The sequence below is a fragment of the Chrysochloris asiatica genome, unplaced genomic scaffold, assembly GCF_000296735.1.
Source record: "Chrysochloris asiatica unplaced genomic scaffold, ChrAsi1.0 scaffold00695, whole genome shotgun sequence".
NCBI classification, from domain to species: domain Eukaryota; kingdom Metazoa; phylum Chordata; class Mammalia; order Afrosoricida; family Chrysochloridae; genus Chrysochloris; species Chrysochloris asiatica.
In genome coordinates, this window is record NW_006409213.1 from 18,561 (window position 1) to 42,087 (window position 23,527).

Below are 23,527 nucleotides of genomic sequence, written 5' to 3' on the forward strand. Positions count from 1 at the left end.
ATAACTATATTTTCTTGTATTTGCCCCCTATTATAGAAGGTCAATCAAAAGGAAAAATAATTTAATATGGATTCTAGATTTTACTTCTGCACTCCTCAAACTAATTTTCTTTGGCTATAATTAAAGCCTTTGGTGTTCAAGTTGAAAGCAAGCATTTCCCATTTTGATGCTATTTATAGCTCCTTTGTTCATTGCCTGTTTTTTAGAGCACATTGGATATACCACCCCCCCAAATAAAAGGAAAATGTGTAGCTTAATCGAGCTATTTGCCTACACCCCACTGTTGGGCTTCCTAAAGCAAGAAGATAGATAGATAAACTGTTGGTACCTTTAGTTTTTAGAGTCAGGTTTAGGATTTTGAAAAATGACAATATGCAAGTCTGAAAGTTGACATACTCTCTTTTTAAAATCGGGGCCTTTGGCTATGTAATATCACATTATAGTTAACTTTCCTCTAAAAGTAGCGTGGGAGGTTCCAGCGTGTCACCAGAATCGATCGCACTGTACGTATCCTAGGAGTATGTGTCATCACGCCTAGCCTGATGACGGTGAGGACCTAACTGGCGGTCCTAAAATTGTGCTATGAGGGGCCCATTTACCAGGTGGTTTGGTGATTAGGAATACAAATGCCAGTCCAGTAGCTGATGTGAAAGAAGACAGATGGCCTTGTAAGTTAGGTCTGCTGTGCTCCGTGTGTGGCCATGGAAGCCAGCACAAGGAGACCGAGACGAGAAACAGTCTAGACTTGTCTTGGAACACTGAGAGCCCGCGTTGTGCCCCGCAGTCTGTGTGTGGAACACACTTGGTGTGTGCTTGTTGGGATGTGAGTATATGTTGGTGTTCTCTAGTGTTGGGAGCCTGACCATTTTCACGAGCATCTCTGGTAACACTTTAATATCACAGGGCACTCTTGGCACGCCTCAAAGTGCACAAATGGTATTTTGGTCTTAGGTTATCACTGAACAATAGGAAATAGATACTGCTTCATTGGGACATGTCAAGAAGTTGGCAGCCCACAGAGTCAAATTTGATTTGACTAAGATCAGACATAGACTAGGATTTTTTGGTCATTATTATTCCTTAGTCATTTTCCTTACTGACCTAGTTTATGAGTTTGGGTGAAAACTTTTTTTTTTTTTTTGTCCAGTCCCATCAGCATAAAGTAAAAGAATACAACTACCTCGTAAGTCTGCTAAGAGAATTTACTAATAGCTTATAAGGTTCTTGAAGGTGGTTAAGATTAAGTATGATTTCAAATGTCAGCTAGCTCTGCCTTGGCAATCGCAAGATGCTTCTTGTGTAAACGTTCCTTTCAATAATAAAACATCCTATGCCAAAGAAAAGTGAAGTTCAGTGGTTTTAGATTTGTAATTAGTCTGTGAGCACATTAACTACTATTTCAAAGTAAGGTGGTAGAGTAACAAACATTTGTTTATGTGAGTAAGCAAGTAATTATATCTCCTGTTTAAACAGATACAAGGATGAGGTACAAAAATACTGAGACGTGTTTGTGGAGCGGTCTTGTAGTGACCATTGACTCTGACTCACAGTGACCCTGTAGGACACAGTAGAACTGCTCTGTTAGGGTTTCCAGAGCTATCAGTCTTCACGGGAGCAGACAGCCTTATCTTGCTCCCTCGGATTTGACCCACCAGCCTGTGGTTAAGACCTCTAAAAAATGTAGAACAAGTGTCATTTTAGGATGCTATTACATGTTTACTTTACTCTTAGTAAAAATAAGTTGTGATGACCACTAAACAATTTCATATTAAAAAGCTGTTTCTCTGGTGAGTTATTCTAAAAATTGTAGTCATATTCTGGAAGGAGCCCCAGTGTTGTGGTAGCGAGCGCTCTGTGGCTACCTGAAGGGCTGGTGGTTGGAATGCACCGGAGGCTCCACAGGAGAGGGCTTTGACCGTCTGTTTCAGTCCAGACTGTAGCCTCAGCAACTTGCAAGGCCTGCTGCCCAGTCCTGGCGGGTCACTGGGAGTCAGAATCAACTCAACAGCAGCAGGTCTGGTTTGGTTTGTTTGGAGTTGTGATTTTCTGGAATTATGATTCATAGTCAAAATATTGGACTTAGGCTTTCCTTTCACTGCTTCACTAGCACCTGTAGAGGGTGTGTAATGGGTGGTGGTTGGAGTAGGGCAGCCAGAGGCCTGAATGCTGTTTTCAAGCTCACAGTGTCTTCAGGCTGTCATACAAATGGTATAACATTAACTCTCATCTACTATATGCAGGTAGTAAGAAGACAAAAGTGCAGATATGTAAACGTATTCTCATATCTTGAAATAAAGATAATCTTGAGTCATACTGTTGTGTATATTCAAATTTGTGTTAATGAGAAATCCTAATCTTACAGAGCATTCCATTTTAATCACTAGTAACCATTTCAGATTCAGTTATTAGAGCTAAAGTTCATACTTCAGGAGAAAATGCAATCCACTTATTGGTATAATAGACTTTCAAGTTGACCTTTTCTGCATGCCAGGTTTCTTGTGTTTGCCATGTATTTGACCTTCAAAAGTAGGAATACAGATTTATAACACTTTGTGGGGCTGCTATGTTTACAATCCTATAAACTTGAAAATGTTTTCAGTTCTGTAGGTTTTATTTAACCTTCTCCACCTGGTTCTTGCTATCTAATAATGTATAGGCATTGAGAAACATAAAGCCATTGGAGTTGGACCAGTAATGGTCCTGTTTAAATGCAGCCCCTATCTCCTGGTGTGGAGCTGTGGGATAAAGCGCTGGACCACACGGTCATTTAAATCGCAAGGTCAGCAGTTCATTGGTGGGTCAAACTCTCCAGCTGCTCCTCAGAAACCTTATACAGGACCACTATGAGTCAGAACTGACTGGACGGCACTTAAACAACATTGCTTGGTGAAGTAAAATGACAAACACAGTACAGAAGTATGCATCTTTCAGATGGAAGGATCCAATATCCGAGGGAAATGCCTTTATTCAAATGCAGTGCCAGCGTCATCAGTTTGTTCTACACTCAGACGTAGCAACTCTTAAGTGAATACAGTTAAGTAATTTCAGGTCCCCTAAAAAGATACTTCCTTTTAATTAAAAATAATTCTTCAAATAGGTTGAACTGCCAGTAATTGCTACACAAACATAACCAAGTGGTGTTTTATGTCCTTTTTGTGCTATAACGGGGTGAGATCATCCCCTGAGGGATTCAAAGGTGCTAGGAAAGTAGGTGCCCATTTAGGTGATTTTCATCTGTATTCCCACTGTAGGCTCACAGTTTTCACCTGAGTAGCTTTTCCTTGACTTATGACTTCTGCCCTTCATCTAGATTTTCCTTCCCGTCCCTTCCACCAGTTCTGCCTCGAGAGAAGCTGAGAGGGCTCTTGTCATAATTTTCTCCTGCTTTTATATCAGTTCACTAGTAGGGAGCTCTGGTAGCATAGTGGTTACGAATTGGGCTGCTAACCTCAGGGTCAGCAGTTCGAAACTACCAGTTGTTCTGTGAGAGAAAGATGAGGCTTTCTGCTTCCGTAAAGACTTACAGCCTTGGAAACCCTGTACAAGGTCACGGTAAGTCGGAACCGACTCCACAGCACACCACCACCAGTATCAGAAAAAAAGAAGTGCTTTCCCCAATAGATACAAAATAATCAACCAGTTAATGTGTTTTTCCATTTCACTGTTCCTGTGTCTGCTGATAGTGTAAAACTCTGGCTGTGTTCCTGGCTGAAGTACTGATGAACGTGAAGCCTGCCTTTTCCTTACATGTGTGTCACACTTGCAGGGCTGGAAATGAAGTTCACCTTCTGAAGCAGCCCAGGGAGCAGTGAGGTCAAGGCCTGCTTCATTTCTCCTGGGCCCTTCCCTAGTGAGTCGTCTTCAGCTCAGCCAGGCGGTGCTCCCTTCTCTAATTTCCCTGTTGGCACAACTGGTGGCAACCTAAGGTGTGGTGCTGGAGGGTCAGCACTGGACTGCTAACCACAAAGTCGGCTGTTCAAACCCACCAGCGACTCTCAGAAACACTATACAGGGTCACTATGAGTCAGAACTTACTAAATGGCACACAATAACAAAGTAACTAACAAAGGCCCTTCTTAGTATGACTTAGGTAGGACATCACTAGGCTCTGGGTTGATACGCTGTTAGAACAGTCATCTCTGCAAAGGCATTTGAAAACAGGTGATCGAGTTTTAGTATTTGTATTTATCCTTCACTCTAAAATATTGATACAGCCTTCATTAAGGACAATCATTCACAAATAGTTTTGGAGTTCTAAGATTTACCATTGCTGTCCATTCTCATTGTACTGTGTCTCCTGCTTCCCCAATGTTATCTCTGGATACTATGATTTCTGCTACACTTTGGGACAGATCACCAGTTACAGGAAGGTGTCTTTAGGAGGAACTGTGTAAAGCCTTTTTCCTAAGAGAACACAAGAGAAGTCTTCTTAAGCATTGAAAGGACATGATAGGTATTTGAGTGGAAGAGAAAATAGGTTGCCCAACAGGCCTGAGCAAAGACAAACTAGTTAGGGGAGAAAGAAGAAAGGTTTCAATGCAAAGGCTATAAGTTTTGCAAGGGGACCTGAATCACCAGTCCTATTTCACATACTTCTGGTGCCATCGTGTGATTGTCTAAGATCTCCAGACGCCCTGGTTGTAGTGCTGTGTCTCCACTCTGGTCAGGAGCCCCACCTCTGATCAGATCTACCATCGCTCTATCGGGCATCCACCAGAACTCTCCCTGGACAGGACTCAGCATGGAGAGGGAGGGATGGTAGAAAGATAGAGCAGGCTTTCATCTTAGCCAAGGTTATAGATGTGAAGCGCCCCAGAAAGTCGAGCTCCCAAAGAACTCCTTCCAGCAACAATGACAACTTGGTTCTGTTAGGAGACACAACACAGACAAAATGAATTATTCATACATCCCAACTATCAGCATCATGGTATGCACTGGACATGAAAGATGAAGATATGGAATAGACCCTCATGGCTTGCACTTAAATGCCTTCTTGCTGAAATACCACTTTCTCAGATCCCTATGTTCTAAAAACCACAGCTAAGGAATTAACAATCCACATAAAGCATTAAAGGAAATGTACAATCGCTACATGCTTAGTCCAGGATTTCACTTGTGGTGCAATGTGGACAATATATCTGGAATAATGACTTTCACAACTTGGTTTTCTCAATAGTGCTTAACACCACCTCATATTGCTCCAGATACTTGAAACATTTTAGGAACTGTGTTTCAGAATTACCTTCAAAACCTGCTACAAGTTTTCAACATTGCAATGGCAGTACATCTTCAGACATTGAGTTTGGATTTGATTTTTGAAAACTACCAAAAGTTATTCTGGACCAAAACTGGCAAATGAAGTGTGGATCATCAAACTGACTGGAATGTTTAGATTAAAGCAAAGGCCACTTGAAATGCTGGCCACTAGAGGGCAATGTCACCACAATTCTTAACACTTCTAAAACCAAAATCATTACCTGCTGCCGTCAAGTCAACCCCGACTTGTGGGATGCTACAGGGCAGATTCGAAGTGCCCCATGAAAAACTGAAAGAAAACCTGTTACAGAAGCAGACTGCCACATCCCTTTCCTGTCCAACAGCTGGTGGGTTAGAAGTGCTGTAAGCGCTTAACCACTGTGCTCAGGGCTCTCCCTTAGCATTTACCAAGTCTCATAGACCTGGTTGGAGTCCTCGTGTGGCGCTGTAGGTTATTGCTCCAGACTGCAAAGCTGCTGGAACTGCAAGGTCGGCGGTTCAGGCTCACCAGCTACTCCTCAGAAACCCTATACAGGATCACTATGGGTCAGAACCGACTCGAAGACACTTAACAACAACATAGACCTGGTTAGTTTTAGCTGCCATTGAGTTAGCCTCTTAGTCTTGGACCCTGTGCATACGATTGGATTTGTGGTGAGGTTTTCAGGATCAGCTCTCGAGGCCTGCCTTCCTTCTCTTAGTCTGGAAGCTCTGCTGAAACCTGACGTGGTAACATGCAAACCTCCACTGACAAGTAGCTGTATTTGGAGTACGTTAGCTGGGAATCAAACCTAGCTAGGTCTTCCTCAAGGAAGGCAAGGATTTTACCACTGAACCTCCACTGCATGCCTACAGACCTCGTTTCATATTCTAAATGTATGGCCGCTTCCCAGTCCTTCAGACCACAGTGAATGCTTACTCTTCAGGCTGTACCAATAGGCATTTTATTGAACTTCCCAAATGCAAAAATCTTAGCTTCTCTCAAGAGCAGGGTCTTTATCCTCTGTTTCTTTATATCTCTCATAGACTAGCACAGCTTTATACAAAATCATAAAATGAATGAATGCTTTATGGTTCACTTTATATCATTAGTGACTTACAGGCATATTTTAAAATAAAACCCTTTTTAAAAAAAATATTAAATTTCAAATGTGTGTAACCTTTGATCTATCATTTCTACTTCTAGAAATATCTCCAGGGTATTTGCACAATTATATAAAGATGTAGATGTAAGACATTTCACTGAAGCATTGTAACAGTTAAAGAAAAGGAAAATTGGAGGTAACTTAAATGTCTATGAGGATGTGAACTAATAAAATAAGAATGTTGCATCCAGATAATAAAATACTGTGCAGCCATTTAAACGACTCAGGAGGTAACTTTATATGTACATAATATAATCCACTAAAATGAAATAATGACAAGTGGAAATAAATTTCATCTGTATGTTTGTGTATTTGTAGTCATATAAAAGTTTTGAAAGAAAAGTCTGAAATAAAGCACACCAAAATATTAACAATGGTTATTGGATAAGGTAAGGATTGCACACTTTTTCTGTGAAGAGTCAGAAGGTAGTATTTTAGGTTTAGTGTGACAGACTGTTTCTGATGCTGCCATTACACTATGAGTAAAAATAGTGAGGCTATGTTCCAATCAAACTTCGGTGTTATTGTTAAGTACTGTAGAGTCAGTTCCGACTCATAGCGACCCTGTACAGGGTTTCCGAGTCTGTAAATCTTTATGGGAGCAGAAAGCCTCATCTTTCTCCCGCGGAACAGCTGGCAGTTTCAAACTGCTGACCTTGCGGTTCACAGCCCGATTCGTAACCACTATGCTACCAGAGCTCCTTAATAAAACTTTATAGGCAGTGAAATGTGAATGACATATAAATGGCATGTGTTAGGAGGCAGCCTTCTGGATCTCAACAAGTTAAATGCAATCACCGTCTTTTAGTTCGTGGGTTGTATAAAAAGGCTGGATTTGGCCTGTGGACCGTAGTAATTTGCTAATCCCTTCTATAAAGGACGAAATTGGAGGGGAAGGGAGGGGGTTTTCATTAAAAAAGAAAAAAAATGATGGTATTAGGTCAATTTTACTGTGTGTGCTTCTAGTCTCCCAATAAAAATACTATCAAAATATAAACAGAATAAATTCTCACCAAATCCCAGCCTTAGAACAAATATAAACATCAAAGTGCCGCCCCTGTGCTTACCTTTTCCTTTGACCTCACAGTGATCATAGAGCTGCCAAACCTCGAGTTTGCCTGTGAAATACAGTGTCTGTTAGTGACCTTTGGAGAAGTTACCATAAGAGTTTGTCACAGTAGTTGTAAACGGCAAGGGTTTGAAAAGGCATGTTTTAAAACTTCTCATTTTTGAAACCTTCAAGAAGTACTTACTTCTTGAGAAACCAATACATATTGGGCCTGAAAGAAAAAAAAAATGGGGGGAGACTATTAATGTTATTAGTGTTTATGAGTTATTTTTTAAATCTTTAATTATATATACTCTTACATTAGTGAGAATGATTATTTTTCTATATTTCCCACATAATTTTAAAAAATGCATGCCTTTTCACTCCAAAATGGCACTTCTAGGAATTAGCTCAGAAAAACAAGCTGATGTTTATAAAAAGAACTCACTGCCACTGAGTCAATTCCAACTCATAGTGACTCTAGAGGACAGAGTAAACTTGCTCCTTAGGATTTCCAAGACTAAATCTTTACAGAAGCAGACAGTTTCATCTTTCTCCCATGGAGTGGCTCGTGGGTTTGATCCACAAACTTTGTGGTTAGCAGCCCAACACTTAACACACGGCTCTACCAGGACTCTTTGTTTCTTAAAGTGTTAACATGTAAATATCGTTATTTAGAATCATGAAAATTGTAAATAACCTAAGTGACTAATAATTTTGTTGTGGTTAAATGTCGTCGAGTACAGTTCTGACTCATATTGACCATGTATAGGGTTTCTGAGGAGCGGCTGGTGATTTGAACCACCAACCTTGCAGTTCAAACTGACCCTGCGGTAGAGTGCTTGTCTTACAGCAGCACACCAGGACTCCGAAGTGACGAATAACAGTCACTGAAAATATGTATCAAAACCAAACCCACTGCCATCAAGTCAATTCCAACTCACAGCAGTCCTGTATCCGTTTTCTGAGGTTATACATCTTTATAGGAGCAGGACACTTCCTCCTTCTCTCTCAGAGCAGCTGGTGGGTTTGAACCTTGCTTATTACCCTACAGTACCACCGGGCTCTTTATACAATAGTTAAACCAAGGCTTGTCTAGATAAAACACTTGGCAGTCAGCATTACATTGGATAAGAATTTAGGATAGCATAGAAAAATATTCTTGATCTGCTACTAAGTTTTAAAAAAGCAACAACAGTTTATTAAGTTGCAAACAAAATCATGAAAATGTGGTCACAATTGCTAATAAAACCATACACACACATACTGTAGTGGTTAAGAATCTGCTTTAGAATAAAATCTTTGTTAAAATCTTTTATTCTGCAGTTTCTTACCTGTGTGCCCTTGAACAAACCACCTCTCTGATCTTTACTCTCTATCTGTAAGTGGGCATAGTACCAACTTCTTAGCTTTGATGTATAGATTGAATGTACATAAAGCAGCTGGCACACTGTTAGGCACAGTGTAAATGTGCAAGGTTAGTGTGGGCCCTTGAGTTAGTTCTCACTCATAGTAACCCTCTAAGACAAAGTACAACTGCCCCAGAGGGTTTCCTAAGCCGTACTCTTTATAGGAGTTTATCAACAGGCCACCAATGGTTTGATTAGCAGCCAAGCACTTAACCACTGTGCCACCAGGGCTTCTCAAGAGCACAATGTTGTTAAGTGCCAGCGACTCAGTTCCGACGCTTAGCAACCTTGTATAGGGTTTCCGAGGAGCAGCCAATGGGTTGACTTGGGCCTATGAAACAAGTGCTATAGTGATCATGTCCTGACCCCAGGACCCCCGAGTTCAAGTAAAAGTGTAAGAGTTTTACTGTGGGCATGACTTAACAAGGAATCAGCATGTAGTGGTCCTTTCCCATAGGGTGTAGAATTTTGTAGGACAACACCTTACCTTTTCTTCAGGACATGGAGTGAACCATGACTTGCATTTGCCTGTCATGTCGCCAAGGGTGATGTGTTTGCCATTGTATACATACGCACGGCCGTCTTCACCCCCCATCAGTCCAGAGGTTACATCTGCTATCCTCAATGGGGCTGCTATGATGATTTCATCTGAAAACAATCAGAGACCAAGGAAGTACTGGATATATACAAACTATGTAGTAATCCCTTCCTGTCATCTGCTCCATTGTTCCACTACTGGGTGCCAAACCAACAGCCCATAAATAATACGAATGTGTCCTTTAAAAAGTCTACACTAATTTCACCCTGACAGAGGCAAAAATTTTCTGTCCTATTTCATCATTCATCTATAGCAAGTGACATGGGAGACTCAAAGTTTTCCTGAGTGTAGAAGCTATTATAACTATTGTTGTTATTGTTAAGTGCTGTCGAGTCACTTCCAACTCAGAGTGAACCTGTATAGGTTTTCCAAGGAGTGGCTGGTGGGTTTGAACTGCTGACCTTGTGGTTCAAACCGACTTTGTGGTCTAGTACTTATCTTACAGAGTCACAGCAGTCACCATTATGACTGTTGCTGTCATGTTGGCTCTGACTAAGAGGGACCCCCATGATGGAATGTCAGAGAACAAAATGTACACTGGTCCTGCGCCATCTTCAGAATCCAGCTTCCACATCAAACAGTGTTCTTCTGTGAATGGAGCTTTCATCGGTTGGTTTCCAGAAGTACATCACAGGCCTTTCTTCCTAGTGGGTCTTAGTCAGGAAGCTTGACTGAAGTCTGTTAGTTCTGACTCACAGCGACCCTGTAAATCTTTGGCTATAAATATCCAAAGCTGCCTCATCTTTCTTCATCAGAATGACTGGTAGATTCGAACTGCTGACCTTGCTGTTAGCAGGCTCAATTCTACTTGGCTAAGGACGCTGTTCCTTTCCTACCTATGCCATCATTATCCAGGTCACTCAGGTGCAGAACTCCACCAAATCGAGAGAAGCGGCGGTCCCCACTGAAGGTGCTGAGCAGAGCCGGCTGTGTATCCTGTGTTATAGCATACATCCGGGTGGATCCGCCCTGGGGCAAGGTCATGGTCAGGAATGCCATTTTAGACACATCATCTGAAAGGAACCAAAGTAATAGATCAGAAATACCTGTTGGCATCACATGAATAAAAGTAATAAGTAACGCATCAGGTGGAATTGTATTACTGCTTCTCCTTGAATACCGCAGGGATGCAAATCACTCAGCACCATACAAAATGGTCATGTTTCCACTGACCTACCACCAACTCATTGTCAATTCCAACTCATAGTGTCCCTATAGGAAAAGTGAAACTGCTCATTAGGGTTTCTGAGTGTGTACATCTTTACAGGAGCATCTTTCTCCCAGGAAGAGGATGGTGGGTTTGAACCACTGAACTTGTGGTTAGCAGCACAATGCTTATCCTGCTGTGCCTCCAGTTTTGTGTTGGTCTCATCTCTTGGTTGTTAGGAAGACACACCTAGCTTGTGTACCAAGATTCAAAAGTTGAATAAACTCAACAATATCTCATCATACAGCTTGTTGTTGTTAACTGCCGTTGAGTTGGTTCCAACTCATAGCAACTCTGTATAGGGTTTCCTAGGAGCAGCTGGTGAGCTTGAACCACCAACCTTGCAGTTCAAACCGACCTTCCAGTCCAGCTCATTAACACTCAGCACCACACCTCCTTCCATTTATACCCCCGCTGTACATTTTCCATCTTTTTCCTTTTACATCATAAACCTGCTATGTGTCTCTCCTGACTTAGAAAACCTGGGTGAAGTACAAGCTTCTGACAAGTCCCTACTTAATCTAAGTCCTCTCTGTGACTGCAGCATCGTTCCAGGCTACTTCCCCCTTTTCATCCATACTTTACTCAGTGTGAATTTAAACCACAGGCCATCATATTCTTAAATCTAGACCTCTGACCTTGAAGATGCAACAGACTGCCTTTCCCCACACCTCACACTCTCCTCTGTGTCCAGCTCTCTGCCAGCTCAGTCCTGAGAACTTGGCTTGGGGGTCACCCCCTCTGCAGTCTTTTCTAACCTCCCTGATCTACAGCAGGCCTGTTGTGAATTGAACTGTGTACCTCCAAAATATGTACTGTGGATCCTAATCCTATGCCTGTGGGTAGAATTCCATTTGGGAATGGGTTTTCAGTAGTGTGGTGGTGGTGGTTATGTGCCATGGAGTCGGTTCTGACTCACAGCGACACGGTGTAGTGGTTACGAATCGGGCTGTGAACCTTAAGGTCAGCAGTTTGAAACTACCAGCTGCTCCGTGGGAGAAAGATGAGGCCTTCTGCTCCCGTAAAGATTTATAGCCTTGGAAACCCTGTACAGGGTCACTATGGGTCGGAACTGACTCCACAGCATATAACAACAACAACAACAGAGACAGTAGCAGTGTAGAGTGTGATTTTAAGTCAATCACTTTAGAGTTGTAATAAGAGCCTATTAGGATGGAGGAGCAAGCAGAGAAGGGAGCAGATAGTAGCCATGCCACATGAAGATATAGGAGCCAAAGAATAAGGACCTTCCTCAAGAGCCAACAGAGAGACAAAGCCTTCCTCTAGAGCATGGGCCCTCAATTCAGACTTGGAGCACCCTAGACTGTGAGGTAATAAGAGCACTAGATACTAAGACAGTGCTCCCGCTACATGTTCATATAACATACTGTACCTTGTGCTAACCTAGCACTGATGGCAGGGCAGCAGAATTTTCTGTTGACTTGCACATCTCTTGTATCAGGCTATCAATTCCATAAGCAATAGATTTTAGTCCTTCTACCCACTATACTTAAAGGAGCTCTGGTAGCGTAGTGGTTACGAATCGAGCTGTGAACCGCAAAGTCAGCAGTTTGAAACTACCAGCTGTTCCGCAGGAGAAAGATGAGGCTTTCTGCTCCCGTAAAGATTTACAGACTCGGAAACCCTGTACAGGATGGCTATGAGTCGGAACTGACTCCACGGCATATAACCACAACAACAATCCACTCTACTTAGCTTGGTTCTACAGACCAGTAACCAATTGCCATGGGGTTGGTTCCCATTCATAGTGACTTCATGAGTATTAAAGCAGAATTGTGTTCCACTGGATTGTTCTTTTGTAATTTAATATTTTTGATAAAAATCTACACAGCAGAACATATGCCAATTCAACAGTTTGTACATGTGCAGTTATTCAGTGACACCGATTACATTCTTCAAGTTGTGCGGCCAATCAAATTACTCCACCACCACTAATTAACATAAACTCACTGCCTGCTAACTGAGCATCCAAACTTTGGAGTTTCTCTTGTCAATTTGAGCCCATATGAATAATTCTTTTAAAAAGGACAATGCTTAAGGCAGACATTTCTTTACTAATTAAGCTCAACCTGGTACGGTGCTATAGAATAAGCACTAGGCTGCAAGGTTGGTTTGAACTAAAAGGTCAGCAGTTCAAATTCACTAGTTGCTCCACAGAAACCCTATACAGGGTTGCTATGGGTCAGAACCAACTTCTCCTCTAACCGATGTTCTCCAGTCCTGCTAGATGTGGTTTTTTAGAGCACATATTTTGATATTTATCTGGATGATTCATGGTTCTACTTTTCAATGATTTGAAAGGCACCAGGGAGGGGAAGAAATGTGATTATCACTCCCAAAATTCTAATATCCACTAGTCTGTAAAAGCAGAGGAATATACTATATAATTTAGAATCATTTCATCAAATAATAATAATTTTTAAAAATTCTTAGATTTTAAAGGGGAAGGGTTCAGAAACATTAAAAGTGTCTACCATTTCCAAATAGCTCACTGCCTTTGGGATGCAAATTAAACAGTAGATTATAGTACACATTTTAAAAAATTAAGAAAAAACCCCGTAACTTTCACCCTATTTGATGTGATCAAGGAACCACATGACTAAAAGGAAACAGTGGAATTTGGCATTGCCATGTGCTCTGGGCAATGACATATGAGCAGACATGGTCATTTCTGTCTAGAAATGTTCGATCCAGTACATGCTTGGCCACACTTCCTCCTTGCCCCGTCATGGAGAATGCCAGTGTTCCAGATAGTGCCTCCTCCATGAGTCTGGATCCAGAGTGATAGCCAGACATGGAAAGCCAGCTCGCCCATGGTAGACAGGACTGAACAACAAGAAAGCAGTGCCACTGGGAGCGACCTACCGTGAGTCGGAGCCCCCACCAGCAGCACTTGTGTCAGGAGGCCGTTCAACACCACATGACCACTGGATAGAGAAGTACCCAGTTTCCCCATCACCTGTGAAATGCAATAATCAATACTGTAGTGCTAAGACAGCTCTGTCGGGTCCCCACTCCTGGCGAGGGGCTGCCGTACCTTGTCTCCGGAAATTGTGAACCAGCTTTGAGAATCTGGCGGGAAGAAGCCATACACCCTTCCGAGGTTTTGTTTCTCATTATTGTTGTGGAATAAATGGCTTAGACTGGAACAAAGCACACAGGGCTCAGCCTCCTGGCACAGGTGTAGGGGCCGGCCAGGAGTTCAGAGACAAGCAGGCCTGGACCGGTCCAGAGGAAGAGAATGCACCTCATCCCCATCCACACCCATCAGCTTCTCCTAGGATGGATGGGTGTGTGCATTCTCCAGATAACACGCCCACCATTCTGCCTCTCAAATGACAACAAATATGCTGTTAGTATTATTATTGTTAGCTATCACCCCATGCCCAATGGAATGAAAAGCTCTCCAGTCCTGTGCCATCCCCTGATTGGTTGCAGATTGGGTTGTCCTGATCCATAGGGTTTTTCATTGGCTGACTTTTCAGCTGAAGGTTGCCACTCCTCCTCTACCATCTGAGTCTGGAAGCTCTGCTGAAACCTATTCCACATCAGAGCAGCAGACAAGTCTCATGACAGGTGGGTGGTGGCTTTGCACGTCTGCAGTGCAGGGAAGAATTCTACCATTTAACCCCCACTGTCCCCATATACCAAATATAGAGAGATCTGTCTACCTAATTTTTAAACTTCTAAGGAGAATTTGCAACCTTGCCAGAGCCTAAGATTTTCCCTAAAGGCAAAGACTTTCTTAGCCTCTTTCTCTAAACGTCACACTGAATGGGTTTCCAAAGGAGGATGTTCCTAGGCTCCAACACCAGTGCTCACCTGCTGGTATTCTTCCAGGTCGGACTCCCAACCAATAGCAAAGTCCTGTTGTTCACGCTGACACTATGGAGGGAGTATCCAAACCAGGCAAAGTCTTCCTCACCTCTCATCAACCAGTTAGCCGCCTCCACACTTAGCTTTTCTAAACAAGACAATGAGTCCATTTTACTTTACCAAACAACAAAAACAAAAAGAAAGCCTCCTGCCATCAAGTCAGTTCTGACCCAGAGTGACCTTCCCTATAGGACAGAGTAGAACCGCTCCAAGTTTCCAAGACTGTTCATCTTCATGGGAGCAGGCAGTCCCGTCTTTCTCCTGAAGAACAGCTGGTGGTTTTGAACTGCTGACTCTGTGGTTAACAGCCCAATACTTGGGAGGACAAATGGAGTGGAAAGAGTAGGCCCATGTGTAGGCTGATGAGAAACTGAGGTTCTTTCTCCTGAGTTCTTACCAGAACTTTTAAATGCCCCCGTGCTGTTTCCAGGAACTCCAACATCAAGAATAGATCTCACACTTTATTTAAGAAATACACTTTTAGAGCTCATTTCTCCTGTGTGGAGGCCACAGAATATCAAAAAAGAATCCTTTCTGTGGGCATTTTAGAGGCCTACTGACAACTCTTTGGTCCTAAACCTCCCTAAACTATGTATTCTTAAATGAGGAAATTATGATAATAATCCTGGTACCCTTTAAATTTAGATCTGGGAACTAGATTACTTTTTTTTCTTTTTTAAAGATGAAGTGTTTTTTATTGGCTGAGCAAGGAACTTATAGCTAACTTATATATATGTTTTAAGGCTTATTTCTTAAAATATATATATATTATTTTGTTGTTGTTGTTGAGAATATGTTGCGAAGTGTCACCAAACCATTTCTGACTCACAGCATTTTATAGTGGGTTTCTGAGGAGCAACTGGCAAGTATGAACTGCTGCCTGTGGTTCAAACTGACTATGCAGTTAAGCGCATTATCCCGCAACACCGTATCAGGATGAGGATAGACACAGCAGAAAAGACACCAAGTCAATCGTTGTTATATGCACAGTGCAGTGACATTGATTACAGTCTCTGAGTTGTGTTATCATTCCCACCCTTTTCTGAGTTGTTCCTGACCCTTTAACATCAACTCATGGCCCCCTGTTTGTTATCTAATATTTAAGCTGCTGTTGTCATTTTGGTCCCATGTAATGAGATCTTAAAAGAGCACAATGTTCAAGGAAGACATTTTTTTTAGTAGTTAAGCTACACGGTTGTCTGGTTTTAAGGAGACTTCAGGGAATAGTTTTGGTTTAAGATTTAAAGACTGTATCAGAGTAAGAGTTTGACTGTTTTTGTTTTGTTTTGTTTTTGTAGTGACTGTATTAATGTCACTTGCTAGGCCATCTATAAGAGTGTGGAATGATAAGGAAGGAGGAAGAAGGACATAAATCGTATGTAACAGAAGTGATCACAGATGCAGAGACACAGTGCAGTCTCTTCCCATCACCCCCGACAAGCGTTACCTCTGTGGTTCTGGCTGGGGCCAGAATGAAACGCAGCCACAATTCCCTTCTGTTTCCCTCCACCTGGTGCGAAGGGAGACCCAATCACCAGATCAGGTTCGCTGTCTCCATTCACATCCGTGACCAGGAGTGTCCAGCCCAGGTTACAGTAGGTGTCCTTAGGAGGAAACCAGGACACCACTTTTTTTACTCAGCGCTGAAGGCAAGGAGATAGAGAACCCTAGTTTCTGCGCCTGGCTAAGGAGGTAAACCTACCTGGCAAGAGATGGTGATGTTAGGGGGAGAAGACATCCTTCCTTGTTGTGAACCAAAGTAGATGTACACTGCTCCCTACACAAGGACAAACGACAGAGTGATCATAAGGGTCAGGTGGCGACCCGAGAACCTCAAGAACAGCAAGGTGAGGAGGTCTGACTCTGACATCAGTCACCATCAGGGACACCTGTGGTCAGGAGCTCAGTGGCTGAGAATAACCCTACCTGTGCATTCCGAACACACCATGAAAGCCCCCCTGCCAGGAAGTGAATTGTGTTCCCTCCAAATGGTGCTGAAAGTCCTAACTCCTCTACCTGTGTCTGTAATCCCATTTGGGAACCGGTTAATTTGGTTATGTTAATGAGGCAGTAGTAGTGTAGGGTCTGTCTTAGATCAATCTCTTTAGAAATATACAACAGCGGAGTAAGCAAGCAAAACAAGCACAAATGAAGGGAAGATACAAACCACATGGACACCAAGGAACCCAGGAACAAATGTGGACACGAGACAAGGGCCTTCTTCCAGAGCGGAGAGAGAGAGGAGCGTTTTCCTAGAGCTGGAGCCCTGAATTCAGACTTCTATACTACTACACTCTGAGGTGACAAATTTCTGTGCATGAAAGCCTCCCCCTTGTGATACAGCAGTAAGTCAGAAAGTATCGCTATTAGGATTCTGGTTCATATACGCACAGGTCTATTTTGTAGGCTCCTGATATGGCACTGTAGGATCATCACTGGACTGCACACCACACAGTCAGCAGTTCAAACCCAGCTGTTCCTTGGAAACTGTACACAAGGTCACTATGAGTCAGAACGGACTCCATGGCACTTAACAACAACACATTTTTCTAAGAAAACATGTTTAACATGTCTCTGCAATTAGTAAATGTCTGTAGGCAAGTTCTCTTAGTAATACACTTGTCTTAGACTCGTTAGGGTGTCTTCAAAAGAAAGTATATTTTTTGTGCCATGGGAAAAATGATTTTGAGGTCAGAGCTAACATTAAATTTTTAACAAAAAACTCAAGTGAACATCTTCACAAATCATTGAAGCTTTGCAACAAGTTTACAGGGAATGCTTCCCCACATAAAACAACAGTCTTTAGATGGATCAAGCATTGTAAGAGTGATCGGGAAGATCTCAAAGGTGAGCCAAGAGAAGGGAGACTGTCAACCTTGGCAAATATAGAAACTGCTGGAAGAAAACTACTGGAGTTAGACAATGTACATCTTGGCCTCAGCAAGCTTTTGGCTTGATGTTGCCAAAGTATTACACAGAGAGCAGCTAGCTTAATAAGCTGATTGTACCATTAGTCTTTTAGGCAAGATTGAAGCTAATGAAAACAAATTTATGGATTGAATCATAACCAAGTACAATTTTGGATTTACCAATACAATTCAGAGAGCAAGCTTTAATCAAAACAGTGGCTTCAGAGGGATCTACTGGACCAGTAAATTCAAAGTAGAGAGGTCAGCTCAGAAGGTTACATCAACGTTTTTTTGAGATTCCAAAGGGGTAATCATATTTTCTTAAAGGAACCATGATTATGGGAACCATTAGAAAGAAGTTTTAAGAAAACTGAAATCTGCATTGATGAGAAAAAGGTCAGGAAAATTGCAACAAGGAATTTTTCCCAATCTCAACTTCACTGGGATCCTTTACCCCAGTCACCAAACAGCCCTTATCTTGCCCCTTCAGATGTCATTTTGTTTCAAAAACTCAAAGAACATGGAACAGGAGCATGATTTCAATTCGTCAAGATGCCAAGCCTATCATTTTGACATGGTGTCCACCCAAGAGTGCAGAGTTCTTTGGGGAAGGTCCAGAGAGAAGGAAAGACCACCTTCAGATGCGTATAGACCTACATGGAGGACATGTCTACAAACAATGGATTCATATTTTGATATTTTTATTTAATAAAGGTTTCCGTGATTTTGTAGCAATACTCTCTGACTTAACTAGTATAATTATTCATCGTTTGCAGTAAGACTCCCCCTATTCAAGGCCAAGGTCAGTTTCTGGCTTCTCCATGCATCCATCCCTGATCATGCCAGCCCATTATAGCTTTGAACACTCACTCACCATGTCTACAACCATTTATTTGCCTTGGGACACATCCTGAGCTATCACTTTGTGTTATGAATCAAATCCTACCTATTTACTTGTCTCTCTCCTTTTCCATTAATTTGTCCATCCTACCAGCATTTAGGTCCCAGCATGAGCTAAGTAAGCTGTAGGGAATCATGAGTCAAGTAATGGAGGCAGGATGAACAAGACCAATCTCGGTCCTCCTGAAAGGCTGGTAAACCAACAATGATGACGCAGTGTGCAAAGTGTCTGATAGGAGCAAGCACAGGATGCTATGTGAAGACAATGAAATACTGCCTAACCCAGAGGTTAGGCAATGCTTCCTGCAACAAGTGACATACCACTGCTAAAGGAAAAAAAAAAAAGAGAGTACAGGCTTTTCAGGAAGAGGGTTGTGTGAGCCAAGACCCCAAAGTGAGAGAGCATGGCAGGCTCAGGAAATTACAGATGATTTGCAGGTTAGAGTATGAAGAAGAAGAGGCAGAGGTGAGCCAGCAGAGGGCCAGGCGCAGGAAATAAAGAGTCTTGAGCCTCCATGGTCACACCAGGGCCCAGACGCCCCTGCGCCACTCTGGTATGTACTAGTGCAGGTGAGAAGTGAGCCTGTGGTCCTTCTGTGGTAAGAGGACAAAGGGAACACACAGATTGAGTTCTGTGTATGAGAGGAAAGGTCTACAGAAGCCAGCTCTCAGTTGTGATGACAGGAAGCTATACACTAGCTGGAATTTCTGTTTCCCTTCATTAGCATTCGGTATTATGAAAAAAACAACAACAAAGTAACCTGATGACATTTGGAAACTATGATGCCAAAATTCGCCATGGGAGCGGAGGCAGGAACACGTGCTGGAAGGCAAGCCAAGGTCACAAGGACCTGAATGGCGCCCAAGATCAACCGCCCACAAATGCTCTGTCAGAAAAACTGCTTTTCTCCAGAAGCCGTATCCAGCACTGGCCTCCCCTCCTTCCACTCCATGCTCCCAAGCCATGGGGAAACACCCCACTCACCACACACCAGCCTTACTTTGTATGTGAGCTGCTCAGAGCCCACCGAGGGCGCTCCCACGGCCAGGTCAGGCACGCCATCCATATTGAAGTCCAGCACGGCCACGGCTGAACCAAACCGACCTGCGGGCTGGAGAGGCACAGGTTACTTCCCCCGGCTTTGCCCTACCTTCAGCCTCCCCCTCGGCACACAAGCATCAACAGAAGAGGTGACTCAAAACTAGAGTGACCTGGGGTCACTCCCCTCATCCAAGGGATGAAGAACAAAAATCAAGCAACTTCTAACATCGGGCATACCGGACTGGTTAGCTCTGCATGAAGGGTCATTTTGGTATGTATGTATGTGTGCTTGAGGTATGCAGACAATGAGCCAAAAAGTAGAGAGTCAGTTCTTATAAGTCCTGGGTTTTTAGAAAATGGTCTGACATGTACTATACTCATCATTAAATCCCAATTTTTACAAAGCATCCAAACTAACAATCATATCACTAACCAGCAATAGCAGCTAACAGTTGAATACTCAAGATGTTCAGGAGACACACAGTCCAATACTATAGCCACTAGTATATGTGGCTATTATAGTTAATGCAAAGCAATTAACTCTAAATAAAATTCAGAAGTCACTTCCTCAGTGGTACCAGGCACGTTTCAAGTGTTCAGTAGTCAATGTGGTTAACGCAACTGAAGAACTCACTGGCTCCCTAATTGGATTAATGTTTAGTCACTTTGCATTTAGCTATAATAACCAATGTGGCCAATGGCTACTGCACTGAGCAACACAGATACTCAATGAAAGAACATTTCCATTATTGCAGAAAGTTCTCTTGGACAGTGCTGTTGTAGACACTGCTCTAAGCACTTTACATGAAGACGTAAGGAGGAGCAGGAATGAGTGCATTTATTTTGAAACTTCAAGGATAGAACTCATTGATATCGAGTCAGTTCCTGTACACGGTTTCTGAAGCTGTGAATCATTACAGGAGCAGAAAGCCTCATCTTTTTCCCGAGGAGCAGCTGGTGGGCTTGAAGTGCCCACCTTGTGGTTAGCCGTCCAGTGCTTATCTTATAGCACCACAAGGTTCCAGACAATGCTGTCCCTCTGGGACTCTGTGACCCCATACGTTGGCAGTCAACTTGTTTATACCTCTTAGATTCAGGAATCATTTTATCAAAGAATAGACTAGATCAAGGTCGGCAGTTCAAATCCACCAGCACTCTTTACACAGAGACGCTATGAGTGGAACTGACTTAACAGCATGTAACAACAACAGACTAGATCATAAACTATTGTACTTTCATTTCTAAAAGCATTTTCAGATGTGCTATCTTATTTTCTCTTCACAGCTGAAGGTGACTTGCCCAGAACAAGAACTGAAGGCCAGAGTCCCTTCCATTGAGTGTCAGGCACCCAACGTTCCCAGACTTGTCTATGACTAACAGCAAGGCTCTGTCTGCCCTTCCCTATTGCTGTTGCAAGAACTGTTGTCTCTAATGTTTGGAAAATCCTTCAGGATCCTAGGACTCCAATAAAGAATTAGTGTTCAGACAGCATGAAGAACATCTGTGTTGTCAGGATGGGATTATGCTGGTGATAAAGAACCACTTAAAGCAAAGGAAGGAAATCGGAATAAAGTCTGGAACTTAGTTGATAGTAATAGACCAATGTGAGGCTCTTATTTTTGACAAATATGCACTAGTTACAGAAGATATTAACCCTAGGAGAAACCAGTGAAGGGTATTTAAGAATTGTCTGCACTATCTTCACAACGCTATTATAAACTGAAAATTATTCCTAAATGAAAAGTTGATATCAAAAAATAGCTTACATTAAACTAACAAAAGCAGGTTTTGAATGATCAAGACCTCACTCCCTGATTGGCCATTCAAAGCAGTTTCAAACAGTATGTACATTTATAAGGGTACTAGACTAAACACTCAAAGTTAATGATTTTGTTGTTGTTATTAAGGGCTGTCAAGTTGGTTCTGACTCATTAGCGACCCTGTATAGGGTTCCTAAGGAGTGGCTGATAGGTTTGAATCACAAGCCTTGTGATTAGCAGTCCAGTGCTTACACCAGGACTCCAAAGTTAATGATGCTGTTGTTGTTTTTAAGTGCCGAGGGGATTCTGACTCATAGCAGCCCTGTATGGGGTTTCTGAAGAGCGGCTGGTGAGTTTGAACTGCCAACTTTGCAATTCAAACGGACCTTGAGTTCTAGTGTTTATCCTGCAGTACCATATCAGGATGATACTAACTACTGAAACTAACAGCTACTCTCAAGTTGACTCATGACAACTTCATGTGTGGTTGAGTAGATATATGCCCCATGGAATTCTCAATGGTGAATTTTTCAGAAGTCAACTGCTAGGCATTTCTTCTGAGGTGCATTTAGGTAGACTCAAACCTCCAATGTTTCAATTACTGACTGTGTTCATCGTTTGCACCACACAGGGATGTCAAATCAAGGACAGAATGAAATAAATGGCATGAATGTGCTTTTGAAAATGACAGCTGCTGTAATGATTCTTGTTGCTGGTGATTCATTCTGGAGAATTTCTGCCACACACAGAATGCAGACAGTGGGATGATGGCCACTAAGAGGGGAATATGAGAAGAAAGCCTCACCTCAAAGCCTTCTAGGATCTGGTGAGCCTCCTTGTCTAGATCCAGGTCAACGGGGGGCAGGCCCAGGTCATTGCCATAAATGAGGTACACACGCCCGACCTGAATGTGGCCTGGGCGGCTGTAGCCGGGCGCACCTACCACAAGGTCACCATACCCATCCTGGTTGAGGTCTGCTGAAGCCATTGCCCTATAGACAGAGGAGAAGAGGTGGTCCACTCAGCATCCCCTGAGTGCCATGTGCAAACACTCTCTGCTTCTTCCTTTCTAGAATCCAGTGCTTTAACTTCCTCTCACTGATTCTTCCATCTTGATTGGCTATTGAGATGATTCACCTCTGAGGTGGTATTTTGTTGGTGTTGTTCACAATCTTACTCTCAGAGGAAAAGTTTATACACACACACACAAAGCTGTGCAAATCAGGAAGTCTGGGCATTTCTGGGTTACCAGACCTGAGCGGATGAAAAGCATCCTGAACAATCAGTGGCCCTAATGTAGGACCCTGATCAGCCAAGGACAACCCTGGGCTCGGTCTGTGAACAGAGGAGGAAATCACATCCAAACCAGCCTTCCACTCCAGCCAGTGGTGCAAACCACTTTCTGATCTTCTCAGCTAATTTCCAGTGGTCACCTGATCAAATGCAAGCTTGTTATATGCAGAAGAGGGCTTCAAAAAGTACATGGGGGAAAATGGAATGGAAAGATAATGGAGTTTTTCAACCAACTTTTTGTTGAACCTTCCTTGTACAGTGTTTTATTTCTACCATATTTACAAGGGTGCCTTTTAGCAGACTAAATCAAATGCCCAACAAATTTAGTGGGCATTCCTAAATAAGATTCCATGTTCAACCAGTTTTACAGATGGGCAGACTGAGTCAAAGGTGCAAATGTCACTATCGGGGCTGAAAGGACCAAAAGTCATTTAGTTATTCTGGTTTGTATGGCAAAATAAAGAACAAATGGAATAACCTGTATACCAGAGCTACGGCAACATTCTTTACTATAACCAAAAGGCAAAAACAACCTAAATGTCCATCAACAGATGAACGGATAAACAAAATGTGATACAGCCGTACAATGGAACGCTACTCAGTTACACACAGCAATGATGCATGCTACGACATGGATGAACTTTGAAAACATGTTGAGTGAAATAAGTCCTACTCACAAAAGGACACATATTGTATCATTTCACTTATATGTAATAGGCTTATTAAAGATTACCAGGCATGAGAGGAGGAGTCCTGGCGTGGCACTCTAGGGTAAGCACCGGACTGAAAGGTTGGTTTGAACTGCAAGGTCAGTTGTTCAAACTCACGAGCTGCTCCTTGGAAACCCTACGGCAGGGTCACTATGAGTCAGAAGCAACTCAACAGCACTTAGCTAAAATAGCAGCAGGCATAAGAGGAGTTCTGGTGTGGTGCTGTAAGATAAGCATGGAACTGCTGACCACAAGGCTGCAGTTCAAACCTACCAGCCACTCCTTGGAAACCCTATACAGTGTTGTTAAGAGTCACAACCGACTCCACGGCCCTTAACAACAGGCATGAGAGG

The 23,527-nt window shown here is 42.6% G+C and overlaps 1 protein-coding gene across 1 annotated transcript in view; it reads right to left on the minus strand.

Moving 5' to 3' along the window:
* Window positions 1-4,784: 4,784 nt before the first annotated feature.
* GPLD1 (glycosylphosphatidylinositol specific phospholipase D1) overlaps window positions 4,785-23,527 on the minus strand; it is a 61,767-nt gene continuing 43,024 nt past the window's right edge. Inside the window, exons 14-25 of the mRNA XM_006877946.1 lie at window positions 21,977-22,163; window positions 19,371-19,481; window positions 16,263-16,337; window positions 16,008-16,164; window positions 14,507-14,648; window positions 13,722-13,827; window positions 13,550-13,643; window positions 10,293-10,469; window positions 9,346-9,506; window positions 7,655-7,681; window positions 7,469-7,519; window positions 4,785-4,865 (exon numbers count right to left, since the gene is read on the minus strand). Of these exons, the coding sequence (XP_006878008.1) occupies window positions 4,785-4,865; window positions 7,469-7,519; window positions 7,655-7,681; window positions 9,346-9,506; window positions 10,293-10,469; window positions 13,550-13,643; window positions 13,722-13,827; window positions 14,507-14,648; window positions 16,008-16,164; window positions 16,263-16,337; window positions 19,371-19,481; window positions 21,977-22,163 (1,369 nt within the window). The remainder of the gene's footprint in view (window positions 4,866-7,468; window positions 7,520-7,654; window positions 7,682-9,345; window positions 9,507-10,292; window positions 10,470-13,549; window positions 13,644-13,721; window positions 13,828-14,506; window positions 14,649-16,007; window positions 16,165-16,262; window positions 16,338-19,370; window positions 19,482-21,976; window positions 22,164-23,527) is intronic.